This window comes from Chelmon rostratus, chromosome 8 (genome assembly GCF_017976325.1).
Source record: "Chelmon rostratus isolate fCheRos1 chromosome 8, fCheRos1.pri, whole genome shotgun sequence".
NCBI classification, from domain to species: Eukaryota; Metazoa; Chordata; class Actinopteri; order Chaetodontiformes; family Chaetodontidae; genus Chelmon; species Chelmon rostratus.
In genome coordinates, this window is record NC_055665.1 from 24,285,473 (window position 1) to 24,311,441 (window position 25,969).

The 25,969-nt window shown below is 44.2% G+C and overlaps 2 protein-coding genes across 2 annotated transcripts in view; both read right to left on the bottom strand.

Moving 5' to 3' along the window:
* Window positions 1–9,662: 9,662 nt before the first annotated feature.
* pou3f2b (POU class 3 homeobox 2b) lies at window positions 9,663–10,805 on the bottom strand. Its single transcript, XM_041943090.1, has one exon. It carries the CDS (start codon window positions 10,803–10,805, stop codon window positions 9,663–9,665), a length of 1,143 nt encoding a protein of 380 aa, XP_041799024.1.
* A 6,932-nt stretch (window positions 10,806–17,737) lies between these two features.
* Window positions 17,738–25,969, bottom strand: part of LOC121610935 (neuroendocrine convertase 1-like) — a 158,568-nt gene continuing 150,336 nt past the window's right edge. The window contains 4 exon segments of the mRNA XM_041943263.1: window positions 17,738–18,491; window positions 18,493–18,545; window positions 19,630–19,704; window positions 23,584–23,753. Coding sequence (XP_041799197.1) covers window positions 18,305–18,491; window positions 18,493–18,545; window positions 19,630–19,704; window positions 23,584–23,753 — 485 coding nt within the window. The 3' untranslated portion in view covers window positions 17,738–18,304.

A 25,969-nucleotide genomic window follows, 5' to 3' on the forward strand; every position in this document is an offset into this window, starting at 1 on the left:
AGCCCTCCCATCCTACGAGCACGCGGATGTTACAAGAAGACGATCACTTTGTTGCTCCGAAGTGGCCGCGTTGCTAGAATCAACTGGCTAATATTCCATTTTCCCTTACTCTTGGGTGAACAGCAGACAATCACTGACAAATGAAAAGACTTACTGTATCACACTGAGGCTTCATCAGTAGTCGCCTAAGTGTAATTGGGAGAAAAGTGGGGTTGTCTCCTGAATCCACAACAACTAGCAAAGCCATTAGTCAGGATGACTGACTGGATAGTAGTGGCGGAATGATCCTTTTTGCCTTAACCCTCTGCCATTTTACAGTCTATTAATACCACAGAGAGAAGTGACATTAGCTTGTCTTCTTAACGGCCTTTTAATGAATTGTTTATGCCTGGTTTAATGATGTATATTGTGGCCCTGTAATGTGCCCTAATGACAGAGAACGAGGCGGCCTCGGCTGAAGTATTAATTTGGACTGCCTCCCCAATGATTATGCCTCAGCCAACAACGCCGCTGCCGCCGCCGCCTGCTCTGCGTGTGAGTGCGGATACGGACGTGATTCATGGAGGCTTTCCGCTCTGCGCCGCGGCTTGATTTCTCGCTGTCACGCTCCTCTATGAGGCTGATATATCCAGGGGGGATCCGCAGCAATTAGTTCAGCTTTTTATTTGTCTTTCAAGAGCTTACAGACATAGCGTGATGAATCTGCGAGGGGGATGTATGGATGGAGATACTGTTCCTGAATAATAAATCCAGCATTAGAATGTAAACATGGGAAGGGTTAGGAGGGTGGCGCAAGGTTGCCCCATGCTCCCCCGCTGTCGACAAACCACATGAGTGACACCAGAACATACCTTGACAAATATGGCAGCACCCCACCGGCGCAGTAATAGTCTTGTCTTCAGTGAGACACATGTCTGCAGAGTGCTGTGGTCTGCCTGCTCCGAGCCTTCCTCAGGCTGGGACTCGACAGGCCTCAGACCTGCCTGAGGGAGGCCTCACTGTGATACCCATCATTATGTGGCTTGGTGTTCCTTCTCTGGTTTCTCGGCGTAGACTCTAATAATGAAGACGTCCCTGTCAGCCCTCGCGCCGCTCTGCCTAAAGCTTATTATTTTTGTTTTGTTTTTAAGGATGTTGAGAATGTCAGTGCTGAGTTTCTCAAATCCACCTAAATACTTTAATCCATAGGTAGCTTTTTGAAGCAGCAGAGATGCGGTGCTTCTTATAGCCAAGCCTAAATCCACGAGGATATCGGTGCATTTGTACACTTTGTTGTGTGCAGATACAAATGCGTGTGTTACCCTGGTGTAGTTACTGTAAATAAGCGACACCACAGTTGAGGCGATTCGTAACCCTGGTCTGATGCAGATATAAGGCAAAACCTGTTATTTTCTGTTAAGGTGAGTCTTTGTTTGTCCTTTGCCTTCAGAAAAGGCAGCAACCTTTAAGCAGAGAGGTGTTCTAGACTGGAGGTTCCCAACCTTTTTGATTTGTGTGACCCAGCGTCTACCTGTGATCCTTCATTACTGGTTATGGCCTCAGTGTGGGTGTGAGTTATGGGGAGTTCATTCTTTCATTTAAAGGGTTTTTAGGGGCCTGAAGAGGTGAAAGTATCCCACAAAAAATAAAAACCCATAAAGATATGCTGTTATTTTCCCATTTTATTCATCTTGTGACCCCTTGAGGTGACTCGAACCACTGGAACATCCTTTCCTTGTTTTGTGCCATAAAGCAATCGGGGACATTTCCCACCAACTCTGACTCAGTGCCACGGACCATTTAACAGCACTTTAGAGACACGTCTGGCCATCTGAATTATTGAAAAGAGTATTGCCTGGATACACTGACCTCGCTGATATCTTTATTTCCTTGGAAGGGAACAAAGATCGAGGAGAAGTATGTGCTAAACTGTAACCGCAGATGGAACCGGCTCACACTGAATCAGTGTAGATGAATCAATTCGTAGATGAAGACCATGAGATGCAGTTAAAGCTCCAAAAAGCTAGTAAGTGGACCTTCAGTCAGGATTTTTTTTTTTTTGTCCATGCGTGAGAAGTGAATGAAATAGAAAAGCATCATTTTGGTCAGTTCTGCCTCTTGAGTGACCTGCATTTTAACTTGCAGCAGCACCCCACGAGGAGGACTTCCTGCTCTGTCGGCAGCCTGACACTGAGACCACTAAGAGGCTCAGGGGCGTTCTCAGGAAAGATCTGCCACTGAAGCTGTGTAAGATGGCCTCGCCGAGAGACGAGCATGTTTCACAAACAGGCCGAGCAATTATAGCCTGAATAATTATGCGCTGAAGGGGAGACACGATTCGCCCCGCTGATCAGCAAAGTTCATGTGAAGTTATAATTAAACAATAACTCGTTTACAAATGAACGCACACGCGCATTTGTGTACTTAAGTGTGCAAAGTGTAATTAGCTGCGATGCATCTGAGTGAGATTGAAGAACAACAATGTCAAATGGTGGAATTATGTTCAGCTCGTGAGCTTGTATCACTGTTATCTGTGAGCTGCGGGAGGAGGAGGAGGAGGAGGAGGAGGAGGAGTGGGTGGGGGACAGGAGACAGATTGAATGAGTGATTGATACAGAAGGCTGATTCATCTTCACATGATTCAGAGATGGACACGGTGTTTGACAGGGAAACTTTCTACAAAGACATTAGATTGAGATCTCTGGGGGGTAAATAAAGTTGGTCACAAAAACATTCATTCTCCAAATTAATTAGACCCCAGGAAATCATATTGAAACATTATGTTGTTGCTCACAATGTTAAATTACATTATGTGATCCGAGCGAGATCATGTATTAATGCTGTTCCTTCAGACAGACAGAGATATAGCTGCCTGCTGTTCAGCAACGCCTCCGTTTGTCGCCTCTCCAACAAGTTAGTGTATCTACTAATTACAAACAAAGTGTTGTTTCAGTGCGCCAAGTCAGCACTGCTCATTTAACTGCGTCTTGACACCAGGAAGCGCGCTCCAAGTCTCACTTCATTACCTGCTGCTGGAGGCCCCGGCCACCTCAAACCAGCAGCGTTAAAGTAAAACAGGCTCACTCACAGATGAGGCCCTTTCAGCTCAGGAGCAGAGAGGGTAGAAGTATCCTCTCACCTGATGAAAAGGCGTGGACAAGATACTTCAAGCGGTTGGAGCTGGTTCCCTGTGAGCGGGCTTTACAGGCTCAGGTGTACTCTCCCACTGAGCATTTGATTTTCACTTTGCGGCAGTACGCACAGATCTGCAAGGCGGAGATGTGGAGTTTGGCAAAAGCTCTCTAAAACCAGCGTGTGGGTTCCTGTGATTATCTTGCCGGGACTCTTGCGTTACAGCTACTTTTTCAGTCTCGAGTGTAAGTTTTTTTTGTTACCAATTAAGCTATTTTTGCAACGAATTGTTCAGTCTACTAAAATATCAGGTGTTGCTAATAACATTAACAGTGGCTCTGTTCTATTCGAGCCTCCCAGTAAGCCTCGTGTGGGACACTGAGCCAGCATGCACAATACCAGGACCCAGAAACTGAAGCAGCTGAATGGAATGCAGCCACCATTCATTTTGCCATCTACACCTGAGTTTTTCCCCATTGTGACATGTCAGATGTCTCCCAAGAAGGCGGCCTGTTGCTTGTTTGTCTGATGAATGGTCCAAATTATTAATGTCAATTTACAATAATGTGAAACTGACAAAAGTAGCAAGATTTGAGAAGCTTGAGCTGGAACTGTTTTGGTATTTTTGTTTGATAGGTGACTTAACCCTTTCACTGGGTTCAAATTCTGGCTCGCGATACCTCGTTGGAACATTAGTTGTACTTAACGCAGCCTGATTGAGCCATCTCTAGCACTCAGTGAAGACGTGCGCTGCTGGGTGCGCTGCAGTTGCCAGAACTTTTCAAGTGGCTTTCTTCCAGGAAATTAGCAGCAGAAAAATTACTCTTGGCATGTGTCCTGTTTGTGGAGGAGTTTTTCTACGTAATCGTGTATCTGAAATTTTGGTTTAATTTTAGAGGGTTTGCTGAACAGAATGATATAAATGAACAACCCCCCCAATTTTGTAAAAAAAAAAAAAAAAAAACATGCCCTACCAGTCAGTTAAAGCATCCACGAATAGGAAAGTTAATATTTTCTCATCAAAACTAAATATTAACATGAATACAAAGTTTTCCAATCATGAACTGTGAATATGATTCATCTAATGTTAATCCACTGTACATTTACTGAAATTGTTATATCAGCCTGATTTTTCTAAGTTCTTAAAACAATCAGTAAGTATATTTATGTCAGTAATCAGTATGTTTTTAGGCACAGCTGCGGCGGTGTGACTTCTGCCTGAGGTCTGTGTCCAGATTGGATTGTATGAAAAAAAATCACAGGAGGAGAATCCATCACAGATTAGCAACCCCATAGTGACTTTAACTTATCGAGTTTGTGACCATTGGTTCTTTTTTTCATCTTATTTATTCATCTTAATAAGCATTTCATGTTCATGTTATTTGTAAAATGCTTAACTTGGTAAATGTTGCACTTTGCTCTCGCCCGTGAAGAGATATGGTTACTAAAAACTCTCTTATAAATTGTAGAACGAAGAAATACAATTTTGCCCCATTTGGTGGGACCACTGAAGAGCTAAACAATGAATCAGTTATAAAAACTGTTGACACCTTCCTGTCTCTCAACTAAAGGCTTTCACAGATGAATTAGCCCAGCACGAGTAGGTCAAGAAAAACAATAAAGAAATGAATCTGAAAAAAAAGAATTATTTCCTCTATAAAATACCCCTATAATAAGTCCTAAAAGCACTGACAGTCTGTTGTACCAAGTGTGACTGAGCCCTACAAAGACCTCTGATGTCTGTTCATCCATTATTTGATGGTATTTTAATATCCTATTATATAACTTTGATTCGGGCCAATCTTGTTCGGAAGGCCTCCACTACCCCTCTCACATTCATTACACTGCCTTAATTACTGTTTCCACATCTCCACCTAATGATTATTAGGATTTGATTTCTTTTTGAGGCAACCCTCCGACAGTAAAGCCACAGAGCGGCTTGGACTCACCCTCGGGTCACGCTGGTGTCGCTAGATGGCGCTAGAGCACCAACTATGCCCCTCTCTGCGCCACCGCTCGGCTCAGCAGCACAACAGAGCGGTGGGGTTTTATTTATTTCTTTTTTCCCCTCTCTCTCTCTCTTCCCAGGGAGCCTAATGGGAAATTTCAAGTCACCTAAATAAAAAGGAAGGTGTAATTAACGCGACGCGCTATTAATTGCATCTGCCAGAGAGCGGATGAAGGGCACGAGGGCGCGCTTTTTTGATTACTGGCCTCCACAAAAGTCTACTTCAGAGCTCAGACAGAGGCCTTTATTTCCGGGTGTCATTCCGTGCCAGGCATCCAAATGGCAGGTCAAACGGCGAGCGATGGCGATGAGGATGATGATGGTGCGGAGGGGGGCGTCTTTTATTTACCCGCATCAACAACAGAACAGCGTGTGACAACGATTGGCTGCTCACACACGGGCTGGTCATCAGTAACACCTGATGTATCTCAGAGGGAGAACATCCGCCCTGCTTATTATCCCGTACACAAGTAAATTAAGCACGTTGCCGCTGATGAAAAATACGATCAAGTGCAACTTCTGAGTGAGGGGCCACAGACTGCAGCTGGGGGTGTCTGCAGGTTTGGGTTTTTCACGTCACTTTTATGGCACCCCTCTATCCAGCAATCAGAAAATAACTAACATCTGTAGCATCTGCTGGATAATCACACTTGAAGCCGCTACAGGAGCAGATTCATCGCGGTGTAAGCAGGCGAGGCTGCTCTGCTTGTTCTCTTCATTCTGCGGCTAAATGAAATAAAAGAGCGCACGGCTTTGCGTTGGTTGTGATCAGGTTCATTAGTCAGCGCCGTCGATAACCGATCGGCTATTGATTCCCAGTCGATCCTCCTCGTTGGCCCTCTCACGCCGAGGCGTGTAAATCTCATTCCCAGTTCATGCGCACAGGCTCATCTGTGCGCACCGTGCGCCGCCGCAGACACCACAACAGGGACTGGCAGCTCGTCGGGTGAAATGGGGATGAATCCGATTGTAATTAATATCATGATGACAGCCGCAGAGGGCAGCGCGTCTGCAGGCCTTGCTGGAGTTCAGCAGGAAGCGGCAGCTTCGCGTTTTGTCTGCCGGCGCCAACGTGAAGCGAAGCAGGATAGATTTTAGAGAGACGCTCGCATAAATATCACACCACGGGCTCCTGTGGGAATATCCCCGAGAAATGACACACCATAGGCAGGAGGAAAACACCATCAGGGTCACCACTGCCAATATCACTGTCAGCCACAGTCCCTATAGAAATATTAGAGTGGATTTTTCTGTGTGAGCGTTTTTATCCAGCGATCCAGGACAGTCTGCCGTGATGGGAGCGTCTCAGGGACAAAATTCAATCCCGTGCGTTTTGCTGAAACACAGGTGACACCTATTTAAATGTTAACCCTCAGCTGAAAGGGCTCGGCATCGTTGGCCCAGGTGATTCATGCGAAATGGCCAAAACAATGCAAGTGTTTGTCTCCTGGAGTGGAAAAATACTTAAGATTATTATTATTTTTTGCTTTGGACAAAGCTGCAGAAAAAGCACCTCAGACCCAGAGCAGAGGAATGATGGCGGCTGCAGCAACTTTGTGGAGTTTTGGAGGGATGATGTATTTTAAAATGCTCCTAATCTTTGCATGTGAGACTCCATCTGAAGGCTCTTTGGAGCAAAAATATCGGACTCATTTCAGCCCTCCTCAGGACCACCGCTGGTCCTCGGACCCCACATTTGGAAGCCCTAATTTAACCCTTGATGGAAGCTGTGTATTTTTTTTTTTTTTTTTTTTTTTATCTCCCCCAGCCAAAGCCAGTCCATTTAAAAGCAGCCTGGGGCAGAAACAACACATCATCGGCTCACAATCCTCCATTCATCAAGCCTGATTTTCTCTCCACCATTCACTCCACCACGGCGAAACAAGCACATTCACACTCAGCCTCCTGGTCGGCTGAGTGAAAAACAAAATACATTTAGCCTCCACGTTGGAAAAAAGCTGTTTAATATCAACCCCATCACCTAAAAATGTGCAAGTCCGTTGTTCATGTGTCAAGTGATGAAACACCTACAGGCATTTATCACCTCTGCTTTATCTACCCCAAGTTCATCCAGTGAATATGACAGAGCCTACACCCCCCCCCCCCCAAAAAAAAAAAAAACAAAAAAAAAAAAAAAAAAACAAAACAAAACAAAACAACCAGACCACTGGTTTAACAAGCAATGAAACAAAACAACAAGAAAACAGCGTCGGATTGCTACAGGTCTACATCCCACAACTCGAATTTCCAGTGAAGTTATGAGCTGGATCGATTCATTAAAGCTACTGAGGAAACATTTCAATGCCATGATCGTTTCTGCTTATTGTTTTTCTGCATGAGAAACACAAATCAGGAGGGAGGAGGGGGGAGAGAATAAAAGAAAAGCTGTTTCCACATGAGAGGGGAGGAAGTAAAATAAAAACCAAGTCCCTGGGTATCTGTTTTTGCATAAAACGATAAAAGCAAGCTACTGCACGGAGAAAAGATGTATATACATTTAGCTGTGGCGGTCCAGGCTGTGGAACCCTCGCTGGAAAACGGAAAATATGTCTCTCCCCTACAAAACAAAAGCCTCGTCGGTGGCATTTCATATATATCTCGGACTTTTGTCTATAAAAGCCATCGTATAATAAATTACAATCTCATTAACAGTACTAAAAAATAAAATAAAACGTCTACGAGCAGTTTCCCCCATGAAATAACGCAACATAGACGAAGATGAGCAAAATGGCTGAAATAAAATGCATGGCAACGACCCCAAAAATTACACTTTGTGTGAATAATAATAATAATAATAATAATAATAATAATAATAATAATAATAATAATAATAATAATAATAATAATAATTTTGATCATATGCTGCAATTTTTGGAATGCCACTAAAATGCGTTTGGGGAGAAATTGAAAGGCCTTGTTATTATTTTTCTTTTCAAACACACTGATCATGATGTTATCTCCGTTTGTATCCTCTCTCGAGCTGATTCATTGTGGACAATTCTCTACAACAGCGTTATCGATTAATCTGAATTCAGTCCTTAAAGCAATATAGTTTGATTGGACACAATCTAATGTAATTTCAGAGCGGGCATCAAATGGCCAAACAGAAACTCCTCAGACAATTTAAACCAATTCAATTGATTCACGTTAATTTAATATATATATATATATATATATATATATATTTAGACTGAAAATAAAATGCGCCACAAAAAATAAAACAAACAAAAAAATAAAAATAAAATCATAAACTAGCACAATTTCCGCAACAAAATGAACATTAAATAGCACAAATACAAGGCAGTAGGTCGGCTGTGAATGAGACTGGATTTGAAAAACTCAGCCTGTGTGTTTCTGAAAACAACAATCCAATAAAAAAAGTGCCCCAGTGAAGATAGAGGGGGAAAAAGGGATGAAGCCATGACTTTCAAAGTTATACAATATTTACAAAAGTGGATCCAAATGTTCTGTGAGAGTTGGTGACATATATTTTTGTAGATATCTATATATCTGTAGCCCATCCTGTTGTGGAAAAGTGCCAGATAATCCAATCAATCGCCACGGAGCCCTTTCCTGGAGCTGGGGGACCCTCTGAGGGGGGAGAGATGCTGTTGGACGCTTGTTTTGTGAGGAATATAAATGGAGATTTTTTTCATGCTGCTGCTGTTTGATAGAGGTCGCACACTTTTTGTTTACCACATCACTGCACTCAGGCCAGTTATTGGAGAATTTAGCCACTGAGCTGCACGAATATAATAATAATAATAATAATAATAATAATAATAATAGTCTGTGTTCAGAAGGAAATCGTGACCTCGGTCCCCACAGAATAAAGAGGAGCTGAGTGGCCTGCAGTTTCCCAGCAGTGTGTGAGCGCAGAGCGGCTCTGTGCTGCCTGGCTGACAGATGGGACTCAGGCGATGCTCACCCTCAGCTGGACTCCGCTGGACTGGGGCTGCAGCCTTTACTGGCCTCCAGTTTACTCCATTAACGCAGCTCCTTTGACCCCCCCCCCGCCCCCCTCCTGCGCCACCCACCCATCAGTGCTGGACGCACAATTTAGAGCTAGGCTACAAAACTAAACGCCTCTGCATTTGTTTTCCCTTTTACGCACAGGAACAAAAATGTGTTTTGTGGTTTAATATAAAAGTGGCGAATGGGAACCATTCAGCTATGCTTTTCGTCTAAAACCAGGTATCCCTCCTCCCCTCCCTCTTTTTTTTCGTCAAGTATAATTTCAATACACAATAGGGGCTACACCTTGAAACTGCGTCGACTGGAGTCACAGTGCTGGGCATGTATCCTCGGAGAACACAACACAGGCTTATGTTCCTTTAGCTCTGGGAGAGGAAAAAAATGTCCTGTCCTCCCCTCACTCATGTTCCATTTCTCAGATATTCACTGCAGATATTGTGTGAGCACTCACTGCAATCTATTATACATAAAACACCCACTATAGCGTCTCATAGTCCAGTGATTTATATATAACCTTGGGGATAAATAAAAAGGATAAACGTGTCCTGGAGGAGCGGTCCAGCAGAGTTCATTGGACCGGGGTCTGGACCCCGTGGTGCGGCGGCGTGTCCCCGTACACATCCTCGCTCCCCGGCAGAGCTCCGGGAGGGGTCATGCGTTTCTCCTTCTGTCTCCTGTTACAAAACCAAACCCTCACCACTTCTTTCTCCAGGTGCAGACTGTCCGCCAAGCTGATTATTTCCGACGCTGCCGGTTTAGGGCACTTCAAAAAATGGCTCTCCAAAGCTCCCTTTACGCTTACCTCGATTGAAGTCCGTTTTTTCCTTTTCCTCCCTTGCGCCGCGATTTTGTCCAGGCTGGTCGGGCTGCCCGAGGTGGAGTCCGCCTCCTCCAACCACTTGTTCAACAGAGGCTTCAGCTTGCACATGTTTTTGAAGCTGAGCTGCAGGGCCTCAAACCTGCATATGGTGGTTTGGGAAAACACATTTCCGTACAGGGTCCCCAGGGCGAGTCCCACGTCCGCCTGCGTAAAGCCCAGCTTGATCCTCCGCTGTTTGAACTGCTTGGCGAACTGCTCCAGGTCGTCCGAGGTCGGCGTATCCTCGTCCGAGTGGTCGTGGTGGCTCTGCGGCCGGTGCTGGTGCTGATGCTGGGACGGAGGGTGGCCGTGTTCGCTGAGGTGCGGGCTGTGGTGGTCGTCATGACTGTCTCTTAGGTTGTGGTGGTGCATCCCCTGCCCGCTGCCCGGGATCAGCCCGTTGACGCTGAAGCCCGGCTGGGAGTAAATAAGGCTTTGGCCGTTCGTCGTCGCCATGCTCGGTATGTGCGCCGCGGTGGTGGTTCTCCACGCCCGGCCGTCGTGGTGGTTCCCGTGCGTCTGGTGCACCAGGTGGGGTGGCCGCGACTGGTGCTGCAGGTTGCTGCTGGAGTTGTGCATCTCGTCCCGGGCGCCCTGCACCGCGGGTTTGATGTCCTGCTCCGCGCCGAGCGGGCTGGAGGACCACGGGGCTCCCTCTCCGTGGGACAGCGCCGTGATCCACTGGTGTGCGTGGCTGAGCGTGTGGCTGTTGCTCTGCAGAGGATAGTCGCTCTGCAACAGGCTCTGCGCGTCCCGGTACGCTGTGGCTTGCTGCATGCTGCCGGGCTCCGAGTGCACGATGGATGCGCTGGAGGTGAGGATGTTGTAGTGGTTAGACGCTGCGGTCGCCATGACTCTCGGAGCCGGACTGGTCGCTCTTGTTAAAGGAACCTCGCATTTGACAGATCCTCTCCTGCCCACAGGCGGCTCCCAGGCGCTCTGCCAAGTGGACGCCGAGGCGCACCTGGACCGCGCCCCGCCCCCGCCGCTTTATTGGACGTCAAAGGATGATGGACGTGGTTACCAAGGGCAACGGCGCGGTGATTGGCTACGGGGAAGTCTCAACAAACACTACTCTCTTTGTGTGAGAGGTGCGAGTCGAGGCTCCCGTGGAAGCGGAGAGCCGGAGTGCAGCATGGAGAGACGGAGCACCGGGATCAGCAGTGCAACTGTAAGATACAGTTGATTTACTTTGATAATCATGTTCTATCAAGACTCAGGCTGTAGGTAGTCTAGATCCAGGAGACCAGGATTTCCTCTATAGGGATGATTCATGCAAAAGCTCTCCTGTGTAGGATATACAGTTATTTATTGAGGTAGACTTTACATTTCCTTCTTAATTGTTGACTGTAATTATGCGCACATTTATGATATATTTATGAAACGTGTGTTTAACAGTTTGATGAGGCGATGTAATGTTTTCCATTGCAGCAAAGATTATCAGCTTTCAAACGACATGTATGTCCTTAAAAACTGCATCTTGATATACAAGACAAGGCCAATGTGACAGAAAGTTTAACGCTTTAAGGAGTGCTGCAGCATTTCTGCTCAGTCGTTGCAGGTGTGTGCAGAGTAATATCTGTATTTGTGCGGCGTTGTGTGTGTATGAAAGATTATGTATGTGGCATTTTTCTCCAAATAGGCTACTGGGATTTAATTTTTTTAAAGATATATAAACTATTTAATAAATGAAAATATTGACATTTTAAACTCATGAAAATATTTTAAAATCTGTTAAATATTTTATTCAAAGCGTTTTAAGACACAGACTGTCCTGTAAAGTTCACTGTGTGTGACATGTCAGGCATGGTGCGGTGTGGGAGAAATACACCTATAATATATGCTTCGGCTGGTCATGGCTAGTAATGTGGGCTGAGGTCTAGTTTGTTTTCTAAATCGAGATATAAAGGAAAAAGCTCTGAGACGCCTCAATCTAATCAGTATTATTGGGAAAAAAATCTTCCTCATAATAAGACTTTAATACATTGATTGGATGAATAAATAAATTGATAAATTGAAATGGACAGTGCTGGACCTCGTTTGTTGACAGTCTTCTGTCTGTCTTAACAGCCATCAGGTAAAGGTTTCATCGCGGTTTGAATGGAGACATCTGTCATTTAAATACTGCTGTGACAGCATCAGTGAAAGTCCATTATGCTCCATCTACCTAAAGATTTTTTTTAAAGCCATTGCTTATTAAAGCTGTTAATGACAGAATCCTGCAGTTTAACTAACATTCATCAGTGTTTGTAAAAGTACATTTTTCTCAGTGAAGTCCTGACTTTTACAGCCCATAAAGTAAACAAATCCGCTTTTGTGTCCTACTAGGCTGTAAAGTGCATTGACAAGCCTGCCTATGGAGGAGTGGCTGCACAGAGAAAAAGGAGGCTCCCTGGAGCTTCTATATCAAGCTTGCATCACTAATAAGATTTTTCAGAACACTGAAATATACCATTTATATGGTTTTCAAAATGTTCCTTTAATAAATGTAGCTTGGAGCATTTCATGTGCTCCTAAATGGTTGTTTGCAGCGCTGTGAAGGATCTATGTGAGATCATCAGAGCGTGGAGCAACAGTACTGAAAGCCTTTTAAGATTCTTTACGTCACCAAAACAGATTCAGAAATTATTTTCAGGTCTTACGTACAACTCTTTTAGAGCTAATAGTGTGTGAAAAGCTTCTCGGGCTGCTCATCATCACCCAGTAAAGTGAGGATAGACACAAGTGAAGAGGAGGATTAAGTCCAGACTCAGGCCTCCAGTCCAGGGCAGAGAGGGCAGGTTTCCATCCCGTCCCAGCTGTCGTCCCCCCAGTGTCAGCTTCAGGGACCAGGACTTTGTCCAGAGAGGGGACATTCCTGGCCGACCGCTGCTGGTTGCCATAGGGAGAGGTAAATGAAACAACAGCAGTCGCGTCGCTGCTGCTCTCCCCCCACCACCCACCCGCCTCCCCTGTTCCTGGACTATCTAAAGGCCTCTATTTAGAGAGGCTCTCTGCTGCGGGGACAAAGCCTTCGCAGGGATAAAGGAGGGAGGAGTAAAGAGCACAGGGCCCTGAGAGGGAGAAAGGGCTGGAAAAACTGAAAAAGATGAGAGAGATTATGTCTGTCCTCAAAGCTTCTCCTCACACTGCAGTGACATAAAGCAAACTGTGGGAGAAAAATACAGAAATTTCACTCAGCAGAAGTACGTTTCAACTTGCTAACTTCTGAAGCAGTCCCTTCATTTGGAATATTAGAAAGCATTAATAATTCCTACTGTATATATGCAATTAAAAAGCACTTTTGGTTGGTCTATGGCCTATAACAATTCAATCCACTAGAAATAAAGTAATACATACTGGCCACAAATTAAACCTATAAATCAATGGAGGCAGTTCTTCAATATCCACAATTCATAACTTCTAAACTATGCAAATGACCGAAAGTGTAATTAAACATTTTATTTAATAACTTGGACCAAGCAGTAAAATTAAATGGCAATAAAAAAGCAATTATCAAAGAAATATTTTCACAAAAAATATTCAAACTGTGCAGTAAAAACAGAAAAGTCTACATACCGAATATGCATACTCACAAATCATTCTCAGCAATGTTAATTTATTCCAAAAGTTCACACAAGGACACATGTCATGTGTTTAGACTGAGGTCTGTGAACAGAACAGGGACACGCAACAAAGGCCAAGTGCTAATTGCAGAATGTTCTCTAATCCGTGTTTGAGATGACCTGGGCTGGATTTTGATTTCATACACTGGTTGAAGCTGTTCTTCAACTTCTCTTTTGTCTTGATGCTGCTTTAGAGGCCAGAAGAGATTCTTAATCTCTGGTGTTACTAACAAAGAGGAATAAAATATCAAATGGCATCACCCGAAAACACATTTAGAGACATAAAATTGTACAAAAACAAGTAGTTTGTCATATTCATCCTTTAAAGGCACAACGTGCAACCAACACATTAAAATATTAAATATAAGATTTGTGTAATTAACAGACAAGTCTTTTTCTTTTTCTTTTTGCAGGATAGACAACAGTAATTGTATTTCTATGATGTTGTTGGGCTGTTGACATTAATATGTGTAAACAGTGATATAAAACAGACCTATGATGATCAGTCGAGAAGCACAAAATGCTCATATTCCATGTATAACTCAAGCTCTTCAATTAAGTATTACTGATTGGGCCTTTAATGGATCTCATTTCATAGGCTAATAATCCTTTATGGATGTGAATCCAGCTGCACTGATAGCACATGAAGCCGCCAGGATTTAAGTCATACGAGGAAAAGTTTCCAGACACGGCTCAGTAATTCATTCTGGTAATATTGAACATTATTGTGGCGTAACATTGAAATCGGCCAAATCAAAAGAACATTGTGGTAATTAGGCTGTAATTCAAGGAATTACCACATCGCCACACAGGCTTAAATAGTCGTGTTGGGAGAAACGCAAAGCACATTATTTTAATGGTGTAATATGCAAACTATGGCTCGTTTCAATTACATGGCTTAACAATGCATAAATGATGCGAGCCTTGTTATTTGGACTGCAGGGTCCTCAGTTATTCAATCATTCAGAGGGGCCAATGTTAGGGCCATGCTGCCTCCTCTTGTATAGTAAAAACACAGTGCTGAGCACCGAGGGCCGCTGCCAAACTACATTTAAGGGAATAAAAATGAACAGCAGAGAATGTAAGCGTTAAATTAACAGTAGGATAATTATATGACCCGTGTGCTGTAAAGATTCAATTTCTACCGCTCTAATTAGGCGACTGTCTCCCCATACATCAGCTCACATCCCTCTGCCAATTTCTCACCAGGAAGCGTCCTGCGAGCGGAAATAATTAGATTTTATTAAGACACGGCTCGTGTAATAAAGAAAATCAGAGGAGGCGCTGGTTAAATATGATATGTTTTTAAAATCGCTGATTGCTCCACACACACACTTCAGTGAGTCCCATTTAAAGACAAGGACAGTGTGATGTGGAGGGTGAGAGGCTGGGACGTGTCTGTATGTCTGACTATATTAACCTATATAACCAACCGTCCACTGTCTGCTGGAGCAGCAAGATACAGGAATTCAACCCATCTGACAGAATTACAGTCCTCGTGGAGTAACTTTCAGAAGGATGCAGTACAAAAATCACTGCATTCATGCATGTCTGTCATGAATCATTATTTTCATCATCTAACTACAGAGAATTGGCAATCACAATTTCCAAGAAGCCAAGATGACATATTTAAAGTGTCACGCTGGTCAAGAATGTGCTTGTTACTGCTCTCGGATGTTTGAGCCGCACCGTGCAGAGCTTAGACTGCTGTTTGCACATTAAGCAGCTGAAGAGGAAAGTTTCTCTGAGCCCACCTTCAGTGTAGCAGTTTAACACACGATCAAGACTAATTCTCTATTATCCACCAATAGTTTCATCTCTAACTATAGACAGATATGACCCCATTGAATACTGTTATGATGTGTGGACTATTACTATAGGAGATATAATCCAATGAGGTACAATAAGATGTTAACAACTTTGTATCTGGTGGCACAAAGACACAAAATAGTCCCCGTTGGAGCATTATTAGTTTATTACAGTCTCATCTTTAGGGAGCAATCATGACTAAATGGATATTTCTTTGCTTTGTGTTTACCGCCTGCCACGACTTTGACTTGCTTGCTTCCTACCAGAGCAGACACAAAGTCAAAAATCTGAAGAACTGAATCAATCTCCTTGAATTCATCACAGCGTGTCTTTGAAATAAAAGATATCCTGAGTTACAACAGTGTAAGTTGCACTGTAACGCTGTGGAATATATTCAGTAAAAGACAAAACATTCAATACTTTTTAATCGAGGACAGATCAATTGTTGCCAAAGTAATAACAGACGCGTCATGTTGCCGAGGTTTTATTTCAGATTAGCTGTTGAGATATCAATAATTCTCGCTGAGGCTTGTTTCAAGTCTTACATAACGAGAGCCGACCCACGCCTTTCATCCTTACTGTAATTGTTGTGTGCATCAAAGAGGGGGAGATTGACAGGCTGTATGGGAGGATTAATACAGTGGGTGAGTGACTACATACTGGGGAGGGAGGGGGGAACCAGAGAGGGAGAGAGAGAGAGAGAGAGAGAGTAAGATACAGGGTGAGAAGGAGGAGAATGAGAGAAAAGTAGGAGAGGACAAAAAGTGGGGAGAGAGTTAACGAGAGGGAGAGCATTAATTGTGTGCATTGTGCCGGGGCTCTTTTGCTGAGTGTGGCTGTCGAGGTGCGGGCGCTAACCCCTCCAGCAGCCCGCCGTGATCTGAGCCAGCTCTCAGACTGCTGTATTCCAATGCAATTAGGCCACTCAAAGGCCTGCTTAAAGCTGCACCCCCATCTCACACACACACGCACACACACACACACACACTCAGATAGCAACAGCCCCTGTGGGTCCCCTCCATTGTAGCGGGGAGGTGTATTCTGTCCCTTTTTGAGGCCCTGGATGAAGAGACCACCCTGGGGAGCAGAAAAAAGGGAGGATTACCTCTCTTTCTGTCCCTTCCCCTGTGTCTTTCTCTCTCTGTCTGTCTCTTTATCTTTCTCTCTCTTTCTGGTTTAGGAGTTCACCTCTAAATCAGCTCAGGCAGGCACAGAGCTGAGCTTTGGTTAGCTCCTCCAAAGAGACACAACTTGGGAGTTTTCGCGGGCGGAAACAGAAGAAGAAGAGCAATGAGGCATTTCTGTGATGGATGTCATTGTGGGACTGCTTTAGCAATATCACTTTCCTCTTCCTCTTTCATTATTCATGCAGTCATATATTTCAACAAGTGGCGTGGGGCGTGTAGCTCACTCGCTTGTCCCCGTTGGCATCAGCGCCGCAGCCTCAGTCTGTCAGGCCCCTCTGTGTGCCGTATTAAGAGAAAGCTCTTCATGATAGCGAGCTCTCTTGGCTGGGTTTCAGTGTGTCTCATTCCCCAGAAAGCATTTAAAGCAGATTACCAACCTAACGCTACACCTCCCCAATAAGAGAAGAGGGAAAAAAAACTGGCACATTAACACCTGCAATACTACTCAATGGCATCAACAGATTAACGAGGTAATCCACACAATGAGGTCTTTGATTCGTGTGGTTTGGCAGCCAATAACGCCAGGCATAATGCACACTGTTATTTCAGACTGTCCCAGCACGAGAAAACCTGGCAGAGGCCCTTCCCTTTTTTGTCTTTCCGTCAGATGAGCTTTTTGAAGAATTTCTGCTCGTGCATCTGGTGCGTTTGCCCGTTTCCTTGTCAGAGAAATAACCTGCTGGCTGCTCCTGTGGCACATGAGAAGGGAGAAGGGGAGGAATCACAGGCTTTCTGAACAGCAGGGCTGAGGAGCTCTCCCTCGTCTTTCCCCCATTCTTCTGCATGAGGACGTGCGTTTCCGATGTGTGCGCGCGATAGATCTCGCGGTCCCATCGCTCATGTGCGGCTCGATTAGCCCCACGTGCCTCGTTCGTCAGACGTGGAGGCAGAGCAGATGGCAGGAGACGCACCGTGTTACCATGCTGCGGCACTATGTAACGCTGCTCTAATTGAAACATCAATACTGCCCTGTCAATACACTACTGCTACTTTACAAAACACCACTACCTTCAGACCTGCACTTGACTGGGACTCTGACATCTTTGCTTCATACTGGGATGCACTGGTAAAAAGTTTCTGTCTCATTCCAAAATGACAACAAAGCAACTTTTTTCCAACAGTTTTGGTAACAGTTTCTGGTGTTTTTAATATCCTAATTTCAATTAAACACTCCAGTTGATTTCTGTTTGTATACAGTGTTGTGGTGGCAAAGGAAGCATGTAGAAATAAGAGAGAGCATTTCCTCCGCAGCATCTCCACTGTGGCACATTTTTAATGAATTGATAAAAAGTTGAGGGAGCTCACATGGCTGTGATCAGTAATTCGACGTTATCGGAAATTCAGTGGAGAACAGAGAGAAATTAGGCGGCTAGAAATTAATTTGCTATTTGTCCAACTCAATGAGGAGTGACACAGCCCCTGTAATGAATGGGTAATCCATTTCTTATTGCACTGAGCTGAGTTCACCCTTCAATGAAGTGGAAAAAGACAAACATATCTTTCACTAACCTTTGCAACTTCCGAAAGCAAATGAGGAGGGGAGATGAGTGCAGGGACCTGCTCCCGAAACTATTTGTTTTTGGAGGAAGGATTTATATGTTTGTGTGTGTTCCTGTGGCTGCAACAGTGATAGAGTTTTAAAGCCAAACCAGGAATCCACAATAAATAACCCGCGCCAGCACTGAGGCCACACTCTCATGGATTTGACTCACGATCAGCTGACTTGCTGCACTGAGGAAAATAACAGTCTTTATTTAACCATGCTTCGTATTTGTTTCTTCAGTTCGCCGCCCGCTGCCCCGTCCCTTCCCCTGCCGTTCTGCTCACAGTTTCTCCTCCTCCTGGATCCAGAGAGTCTGACTGTTGCACCTCCTTCGCCTGGTAAGGGCCCGCTCTCTCTGTCCACTTTATCCCTGATGGTCTCCTGAAGCTCCTTCAGCAGAGCGTCTTGACGCCATGGAGGACTTCGGCACAACATCTGTCTGATGTAACTGTAACAGCATTAATATGACATGAGAAAACTTAATGTACAGGAACTAAGAGACGCACAGTAGAAGCAACTAAGGCTGAAACAAATGATTGTTTTCAAAATAGGCCAATCAGCTTATTGTTTTCTGAATGAATCAATGAATCATTCCGTCTATAAAATGTCAGAAAATTATGGAAAAAGCCTGTCGTCATTTCCTAAAGCCTAACCTGACGTCTGTGGTAAAATCAAAGTCCTTATTTTGTCAAACCAACAACCAAAAACCTAAAGATACACAGCGAGCTAGACAGCAAAGAAAGACAGCAATTTAACATGAAAAAATGAAAGGATTAATTCATTATCAAAAAAACAAATCTGCCAATCAACTAGTCAATTCACTGATTAATTGTTTCAGACCTAAACTCAGCCACGTATCCATTTAGAAAAACAGGAACCTTGGTGGACCTAGCATGGAAACACACAAAATCCCATTGTTTCTCTTTCATCCCTTCCAAATTGTAACCTTCATTGTCAACTACGTCATCATGCAAACAATTCCTTAAATTGTTCCTGTTCGAATACACATTTTCAATTTGCACATTAAAAAAAACTGCAGCAAGTTTGAAAAAAGTCAAAATATCGCAAAACATTTTTTTACTCTTTGCTGAGGTGGAAAAGTCGGCATGTCGATGAAAACAAAACGCGACCAGTGTCAAGTGAATAAATCACGATGCACATGAAGTGAATGTGGCTTCAACGTCACTGAAAGTCAACTGGAGAAACCTCAGATCTGTGTGGAGCGATGAGGAGACTGTCACGTCCTTTCAATTAATACATGATGCACTCGTGGCATATTTCCACCATGTTTTCTACACTGTTTTCCACTGTTGGAGGTTTGGCTGGTGCTCTTTTAATGACGTCATATTGTTGTGTCCTCTTCCTCTGCAGTGGTTCACTGGCACCAGATTGAAGAATGAGCGCCACCAACCGTTAATCTCAGTGCACCCACTCCTAATACATGCAGCAGCAGCTGATGGAAACACACATTAATTCACATTTTCTTTTACTGATTTCCTGGATCGACTACGTTATCTGGACCTGCAGCTTACCTGGAAAGCCACACTGGACGTCAGGGGCTTGTTGAGGTGGTTGTCCAACACCAAGTTTCTGGGAATCTTCATCATCTGGGTGATGGAACAGATGTTTAATGTTAAATACAAATAAAAGGTAGGACAGTACAGAGCCATGGATCCCGTCCTGTGTCTGAGGATGGAACCCAGGATGACAGTAGATCATGTCAGCAATCACTGCAGTTATTTTGTGTTCAACTTGCATTAAGTTAGAGGGCTCTCAAGAGACAGATCAAGCAAAGCAGCAGAGGCCAAGATATTCTGAGTTTTAAGTACCTAGCATGGGGCTAGCTCCAGAAACACTTGGTACTACATTTCCCATAATGCATTAGAATCTCATTCAACCCTCTTTCTGTTAAACACTCACAACATTTGAGCTCAAGCATCCGGCTCAACCAATTTGCAATGCAGCCTTTTTGTTAAAAATCTCCACCCCCCCAAACTTCAGGATGTAGCAGGGGTTGTTTTCCTCCAGAGTGACGAGACATTACACAACCCTCCGAAAACTCACTTTTATGTTTAAAAGCTATGGCGCTTAATCTGATTCTAACATGCCACGATTTATTTTTAGTTGCCGTGGCAAATTATTTGCTCTTGTTAAGACTCCTCGAGGTCCTCCGTCTGTTGGACTTCACACCAGCACCACTTGCAGCAGGGGTGGTGACTCCTTTGACATCCCTTTCCCCCTCCTTATGGATACCATGAGTGAAAAAACAAACAAACGGAGAAAACACCAGAGGAAGTCTGATTCAACTCTGTTTTCTCGAGGAAAAAGACAAGGACAAACAGCTGAATTTGAAATCAATCAAAAACTGGCTCTGTCCACAGGAGCGACGTTCAGACTCTGGTTACGATTTGATCTTGGCTCAAGTTTTCAGCGAGTGTTGACATCTCAGAGTTGTGAGGAATCCCGAGACGGCAGCTTACAGCGGGGGTTTCAGTGATACAGTATTTACAAGGCATGAGGAAGTGGGAGCGTTGCAACAGACGGCACCGTACACTGCGCTTTCAATTATTTCTCACAGCATTCATGAAAATAGAAGCACAGCGGGGAGTACAGTATGAACAGAAAAACTATAAAAAGACATGGAGCGAAAAGAGAACTCCCAAGCTAAAATAAATGGTGTCGTATGCTGTTGCTGGTTAAGAGCTGAGCACATGTCTCCGAAATAGGAGAGAGAAATCGGGTGGTGGAGTGTAGACAGGGTGAGCGGTGATGGAGCAGAAACCGGAGCATAAATAATTGGAGTTCGGGCTGAAGTTTTGATTTGACAGCATCTTAAAACCTGTTTTGAGACTGACGGTGGTCTGATAAAGTTCATGAAAGAACCACTTGTGCATACAGTGGTCCGGGCCTGTCGCACCAGTCGTGCAGATCGCCTGCCCATCTCCGCACGGGGGAAATTGATTTGAGAGATTTAAATGTGTTTCTAAAATCAGCTTCAGCAAAAACAGACAAGACCAAGAGTCTGCAGCCGTGCTAGCAGCTCCGTGAGGCGGTGCTTTGAGCTAAATGCTAACATCATGACATGTTCACAATGACAATGCTAACAGGCGAATGATTAGCTACAATAGGTATAATGTTTACAGGCTGATGGAAGGCCGTTAGTTCTGATTGTTTGGTGAAGTATCAGACCAGTTCAAATGTTGACCTGATGATGGCACCAGATGGAGAGCTAAGGGTTCACCAAAGTTGCTACAATTCATCCTTGAGCAGGTCGGGACTACAGTTTGGATTTTCCTGGCATTTGCATTTTCCATGACCACTTGTATAATTAGGTAGAAAAACCTCCATTGTCCTTCTGAAAGTAACCTATAATGGATTAGATTCTCTTCATCATCCTTCACTGTCACATCCCCGTGACCGCCTCACATAAGTCATGGACCAATTTGCTTAAACAAGACATTTTTTTGCCGTCTAACTTTATATCAAGCCATTCCTTCTTTATTTCTGTCCGTTTGTTACCGCTCTGCGATGACAGTGTTGACAGCCGCAGGTCTATTATCTCATATTTTCCGATCCTCTAAAATCACTACTGACACTACTTAATTTGTTTTCAACAACAGGGCTTCAAGCTGGAACATCTTTTTTACTCAGGTACAACCTTTTTGCGACTTAAACAGAGCCGGCAGGTTTATTTACTGTGACAATTTGAGGGCATTATTACAATGATCAAATCTCATGAACGTGCACCTCCTCGTGGACAGGTGGCGTACAGAGTCTGGTGAATCCGACTTGGAGCACTTGGATGTAAGCCTCACAGAAAAAGTGAGACAACTTTAGGTTAAGATTGTTGGTTAAGGCCCAGAAGACTTATGAGGGAAAACTCTGGGCCTCATTTTTGTAGTTTTGGCCTGGCGGTTGCTTGTTTTTAGCGATGTCGCCGTGCACCCAGATCTCAGTGATTTACTCAGTAAGCACAGTGTTACTTACTACCCATAGAGATGAGGACCAAAACCACCAAAAACATCAGACCCCAGTGGCAATAAACCAGAATTCTAACTTCAGATTGAAAGCTTCAGATGAATAGATTTAGCGTATATTCACGCGCTGGAATGCGCACACACACCTACAACATATCGTGTGTGCCCTCTAAGCCATCAACAGAAACAGATGACAACCAGCTTTTCTTGGAGCTGATCTCTCTCTCCACCCTTAGATGAGAAAGTGTTAATGTGTGTGTGTGTAAGAGAGAGAGAGAGAGAGAGAGAGAGAGAGAGAGAGGCTCACAGACAGAGATGTTTGTTTCCCAGCCCTTCCACCGTCTCTGTGGGACAACCCTCCCCATCCACCCACCAACCAATCCCCCCCAACCTAGTGGATCAAACAAAGGACATCATTTGTAGGCCAAGTCTTTTTCTGAGCGTCTCTCTCCTCGGCTCTGCATACCAATCCAATACTGCCCAAGGAAAAAAAGACACGCCGTGGTACGTGTGTATGTGTGTGTGTGTGTGTGTGTGTGTGTGTGTGTGTCTGGGCCGGGGGTTGGAAGGTCTGTTTGCCTCTCCGCCAAGCATCGATTTATCCTTTTCTCCAATTTATTTCTCCTCCTTGCCTCCACGATCCATTCTGATCTGCCTCTAGGGGAGGAACTCGGGGTAAAGACGTTGTCGGGCCTCGTCGTCACCGGCTCAAAACTCATCAAAAGGCCCGGGGACCGTGTACCCCTGCAAGGACATGTCGGCCAGCAACACGCGCACGAACGGAGCTACCTGTCGTCCAGCGGCACACTTTTGCCAGAGCTGTAATTGGCCTCAAAGTGCAGCGTAAAGGACACAGATAGCAGGGCTTTAATGATTGTGGGAGGATAATGCAGTATTAGTCTGAAAGAGAATTATATTTGTTTCAGTTCAAACACTGCGCTGAACAGAAGATTCAGTAGACCACAAAATGTCCTCTGATTTCAAAGTGGAGTTATACCCTGCTCCTCTTTCTGCAGTAACAACGGTTGGAGAAGCCACAATGATATTTAATTGTTCCTCATAATCAGGCCTAGACTCAGTGCACGAGCAGATATGATCAGAATAACAATATCTCAAGTCCCCATTCAGCTGCCTCCGTCTGTATGATTCTGACATTTTCAGATGTTATTACTCAGACTCAAGGATTTGTATCCTAAAGCTGCGCTGAACAGAAATGCTGCATGTGCACAAATCCCACCGCCCTACACGCGCACACACACACACACACACACAGAAAGACAGACAGACAGACACACACACGCATGGCAGAGATCGTGAGCCATTCTTCAGTGTCACGGTGAGCGACGCTTGGCACATCCTCACACCTGAAGTTGATCAATGCAGATATGTCCAGGGGGAAATTGAAATCCATAGGAAATTAGGCGGTGCCAGTGATTTATTGGAATAGTAAATCACAGTGTGTGTGATGTGTGAAATGTGTGTGTTCCCGCTCTGTGTACAGTACTGTACCTGGTGTCTGGCTGGGACGGTGATATCATCAGCCCGTACCTTCCTGTCTCTCTCCATTTGGAAGACCCATTGAATCAGGTCCGGAGGGGGGTAACGGTCCCTCTGGTGCACCCCCCTCTGAGGGATGGGGTGACGTGACCCCATGGACACAATGCTCTGCAGGGGTCCCTCTGAAGCAAAGAAAAAAAAGAGAAAGCATAGAGCTACCTTTAAGCCACTGTCTGCCTCAGTAGCTACGTTTCCATCCAAATGTCAAGTCAATTTTTTTCGCAAATGTTTGAAATGTTGCCAAAGACAATATGGAAATTAGGTTTCTAAATACATATGCTAAGCTGAGGAAATAAAAAAATAAAAGTAAAACAACAGAAACAGGTCATTTGGGGTCACTTCTGCTGACTTAAAATTCTTGAATCTGTTAGTGTTAGTTTTACTATTTATACTTAAAGTTACAGTACTAAAGATTTTCATGAAATCAAATCCTGTTTTTGACGCTGTTTAGTTGCTTTTTTCAGCAGTAGCCATTCAATGTATTTACATTATGTTACTCTCTATATGGTGGTTTTCAATGGTGGTGACGGTCCGCCATTCTAGTACGAGATTCCAGCTGCCTGCATGAAGCATTCACAGGGAAACGATGCAACATGTAAACTAGCATTAGTGCTTACATTTTTATCTTATTGCTATCATATTCACTCTCCTACAGCCTTTCCCAGAGCGTTAATTTATAGTGAGTAATTATTGTGATTAAATACTTTCTAATGTAAACCAAACATTTCCTACTGCTGCTTCTTCATATTTAAAGCATTCAACTGGCAAAGCACGGGGTGGCTTTTATTGTGAAGCAGTGACAATAAAATGTTTGACGACCACAACAAAGAAGCGAACTTCTTAGTTTCATGACAAACCAAGTGTGGGTATTAAATCATGATGGCAGTTTTTACACCTGAATGATAATTGAAATACTTTGAAACGGTTGTGGTGAGCAAACATTTCAGGACATTTTAACAAAAGTTCAGCTGCTTTACAGGCTAATCAGGCCAAGCTTACATCTTAATTAAGTAGACAAATGGGTTTTTAATTCCAGTCCAATTCAAATTCAAATAAATAAACATTTTGCTGTGTGATAAAACATTTTTATCATATTAAATGCACTTGCCATTTTCATTCAGGCTTTCTGAAGCTGAGGCAGCTCTCACATCCTCTACAGTGTGATGCAGTGTGTGATCCTAGTTAAGGAAATGTCCTCACTTTAGAGGGTTTTCCTGAACTTCCTATGCTTGTGATCTGATCCTTTTAAGGATTAAAGTATAAGGACATGCAGGGCAATGGGATAATCAAAATATAGAGTACATATAGAGTAGTTGTGTGAGTCTCTTAGAGGAGACTGTATTCATGCGTGAACGTTCAAACAGACCAAGTGTAGTGTGGCCCCCGACTGTAAGCATCACCCCCCTACACACACACTCAAACACACACACACTCCCACACCCCTACCCTTGCTGTTTTTTTTTCTTTTTCCAGGTACACCACTTGTGTCCTAGCTTGTTTTTGTCCTGCTTTAATTGCTTTTTTTTTTTGCAGAGAAGAAGAAAAGACAACAACAAGGCGGCGAGGGCTGCAGCTAATGGAGAGGCTGTAATTGTGAATGGAGGCATTCATCTGGAGACGTCGTCCATGAATTGTGCCGCACAATACGCAGCGCCGGGCTGCTCAGATCACCAACCAGTCACCAAACACACACAGACACACACACTGAGTGCCTTAGATCACTGGTGCTCAGAGGAGGAACGTAATCACACGTCCACTGAGAGCAAGGCACCGAAGAGGGGAGGAGAGGAGGAGGAGAGGAGGACAGGAGCTGGGGGGGCAAGAAGAGAGGAGAAATTATACAAGGAGAGAGGAGGAGAGGGGGGAGGAGGAGGAAATGGGATGGTGAAATTGATGTTTCCTACCATTTGATTTGGGCCATAGAGCCCAGGAGGCAGATCAGATAGAGCCACAAGCACATGCACGCACGCACGCACGCACACACGCACACACGCACACACACACACACGCACACACACACACACACACACACACAGATTGTGATATAGAGTACGCTACATGAAAGTAAATACACACACATAAATGTAAAAAAAAAAATATCAAGCACAGTTTCTTTCTGACAAACACACACTGACATGTGTATGATGTAAGCCTGCATACACATACACACTTTGACAGACAGGTAGACACACACACATACATTTAAAACTACACATCCTCATAAACATTATGTTGATAACTTGTCAGAGCTCAGAGAACCATCTCACAAACCCTCCCTCCACCCGCTGAAACAGTAAAACCCACACACCACGCTTCGACCAAACAAACACCATTAAAC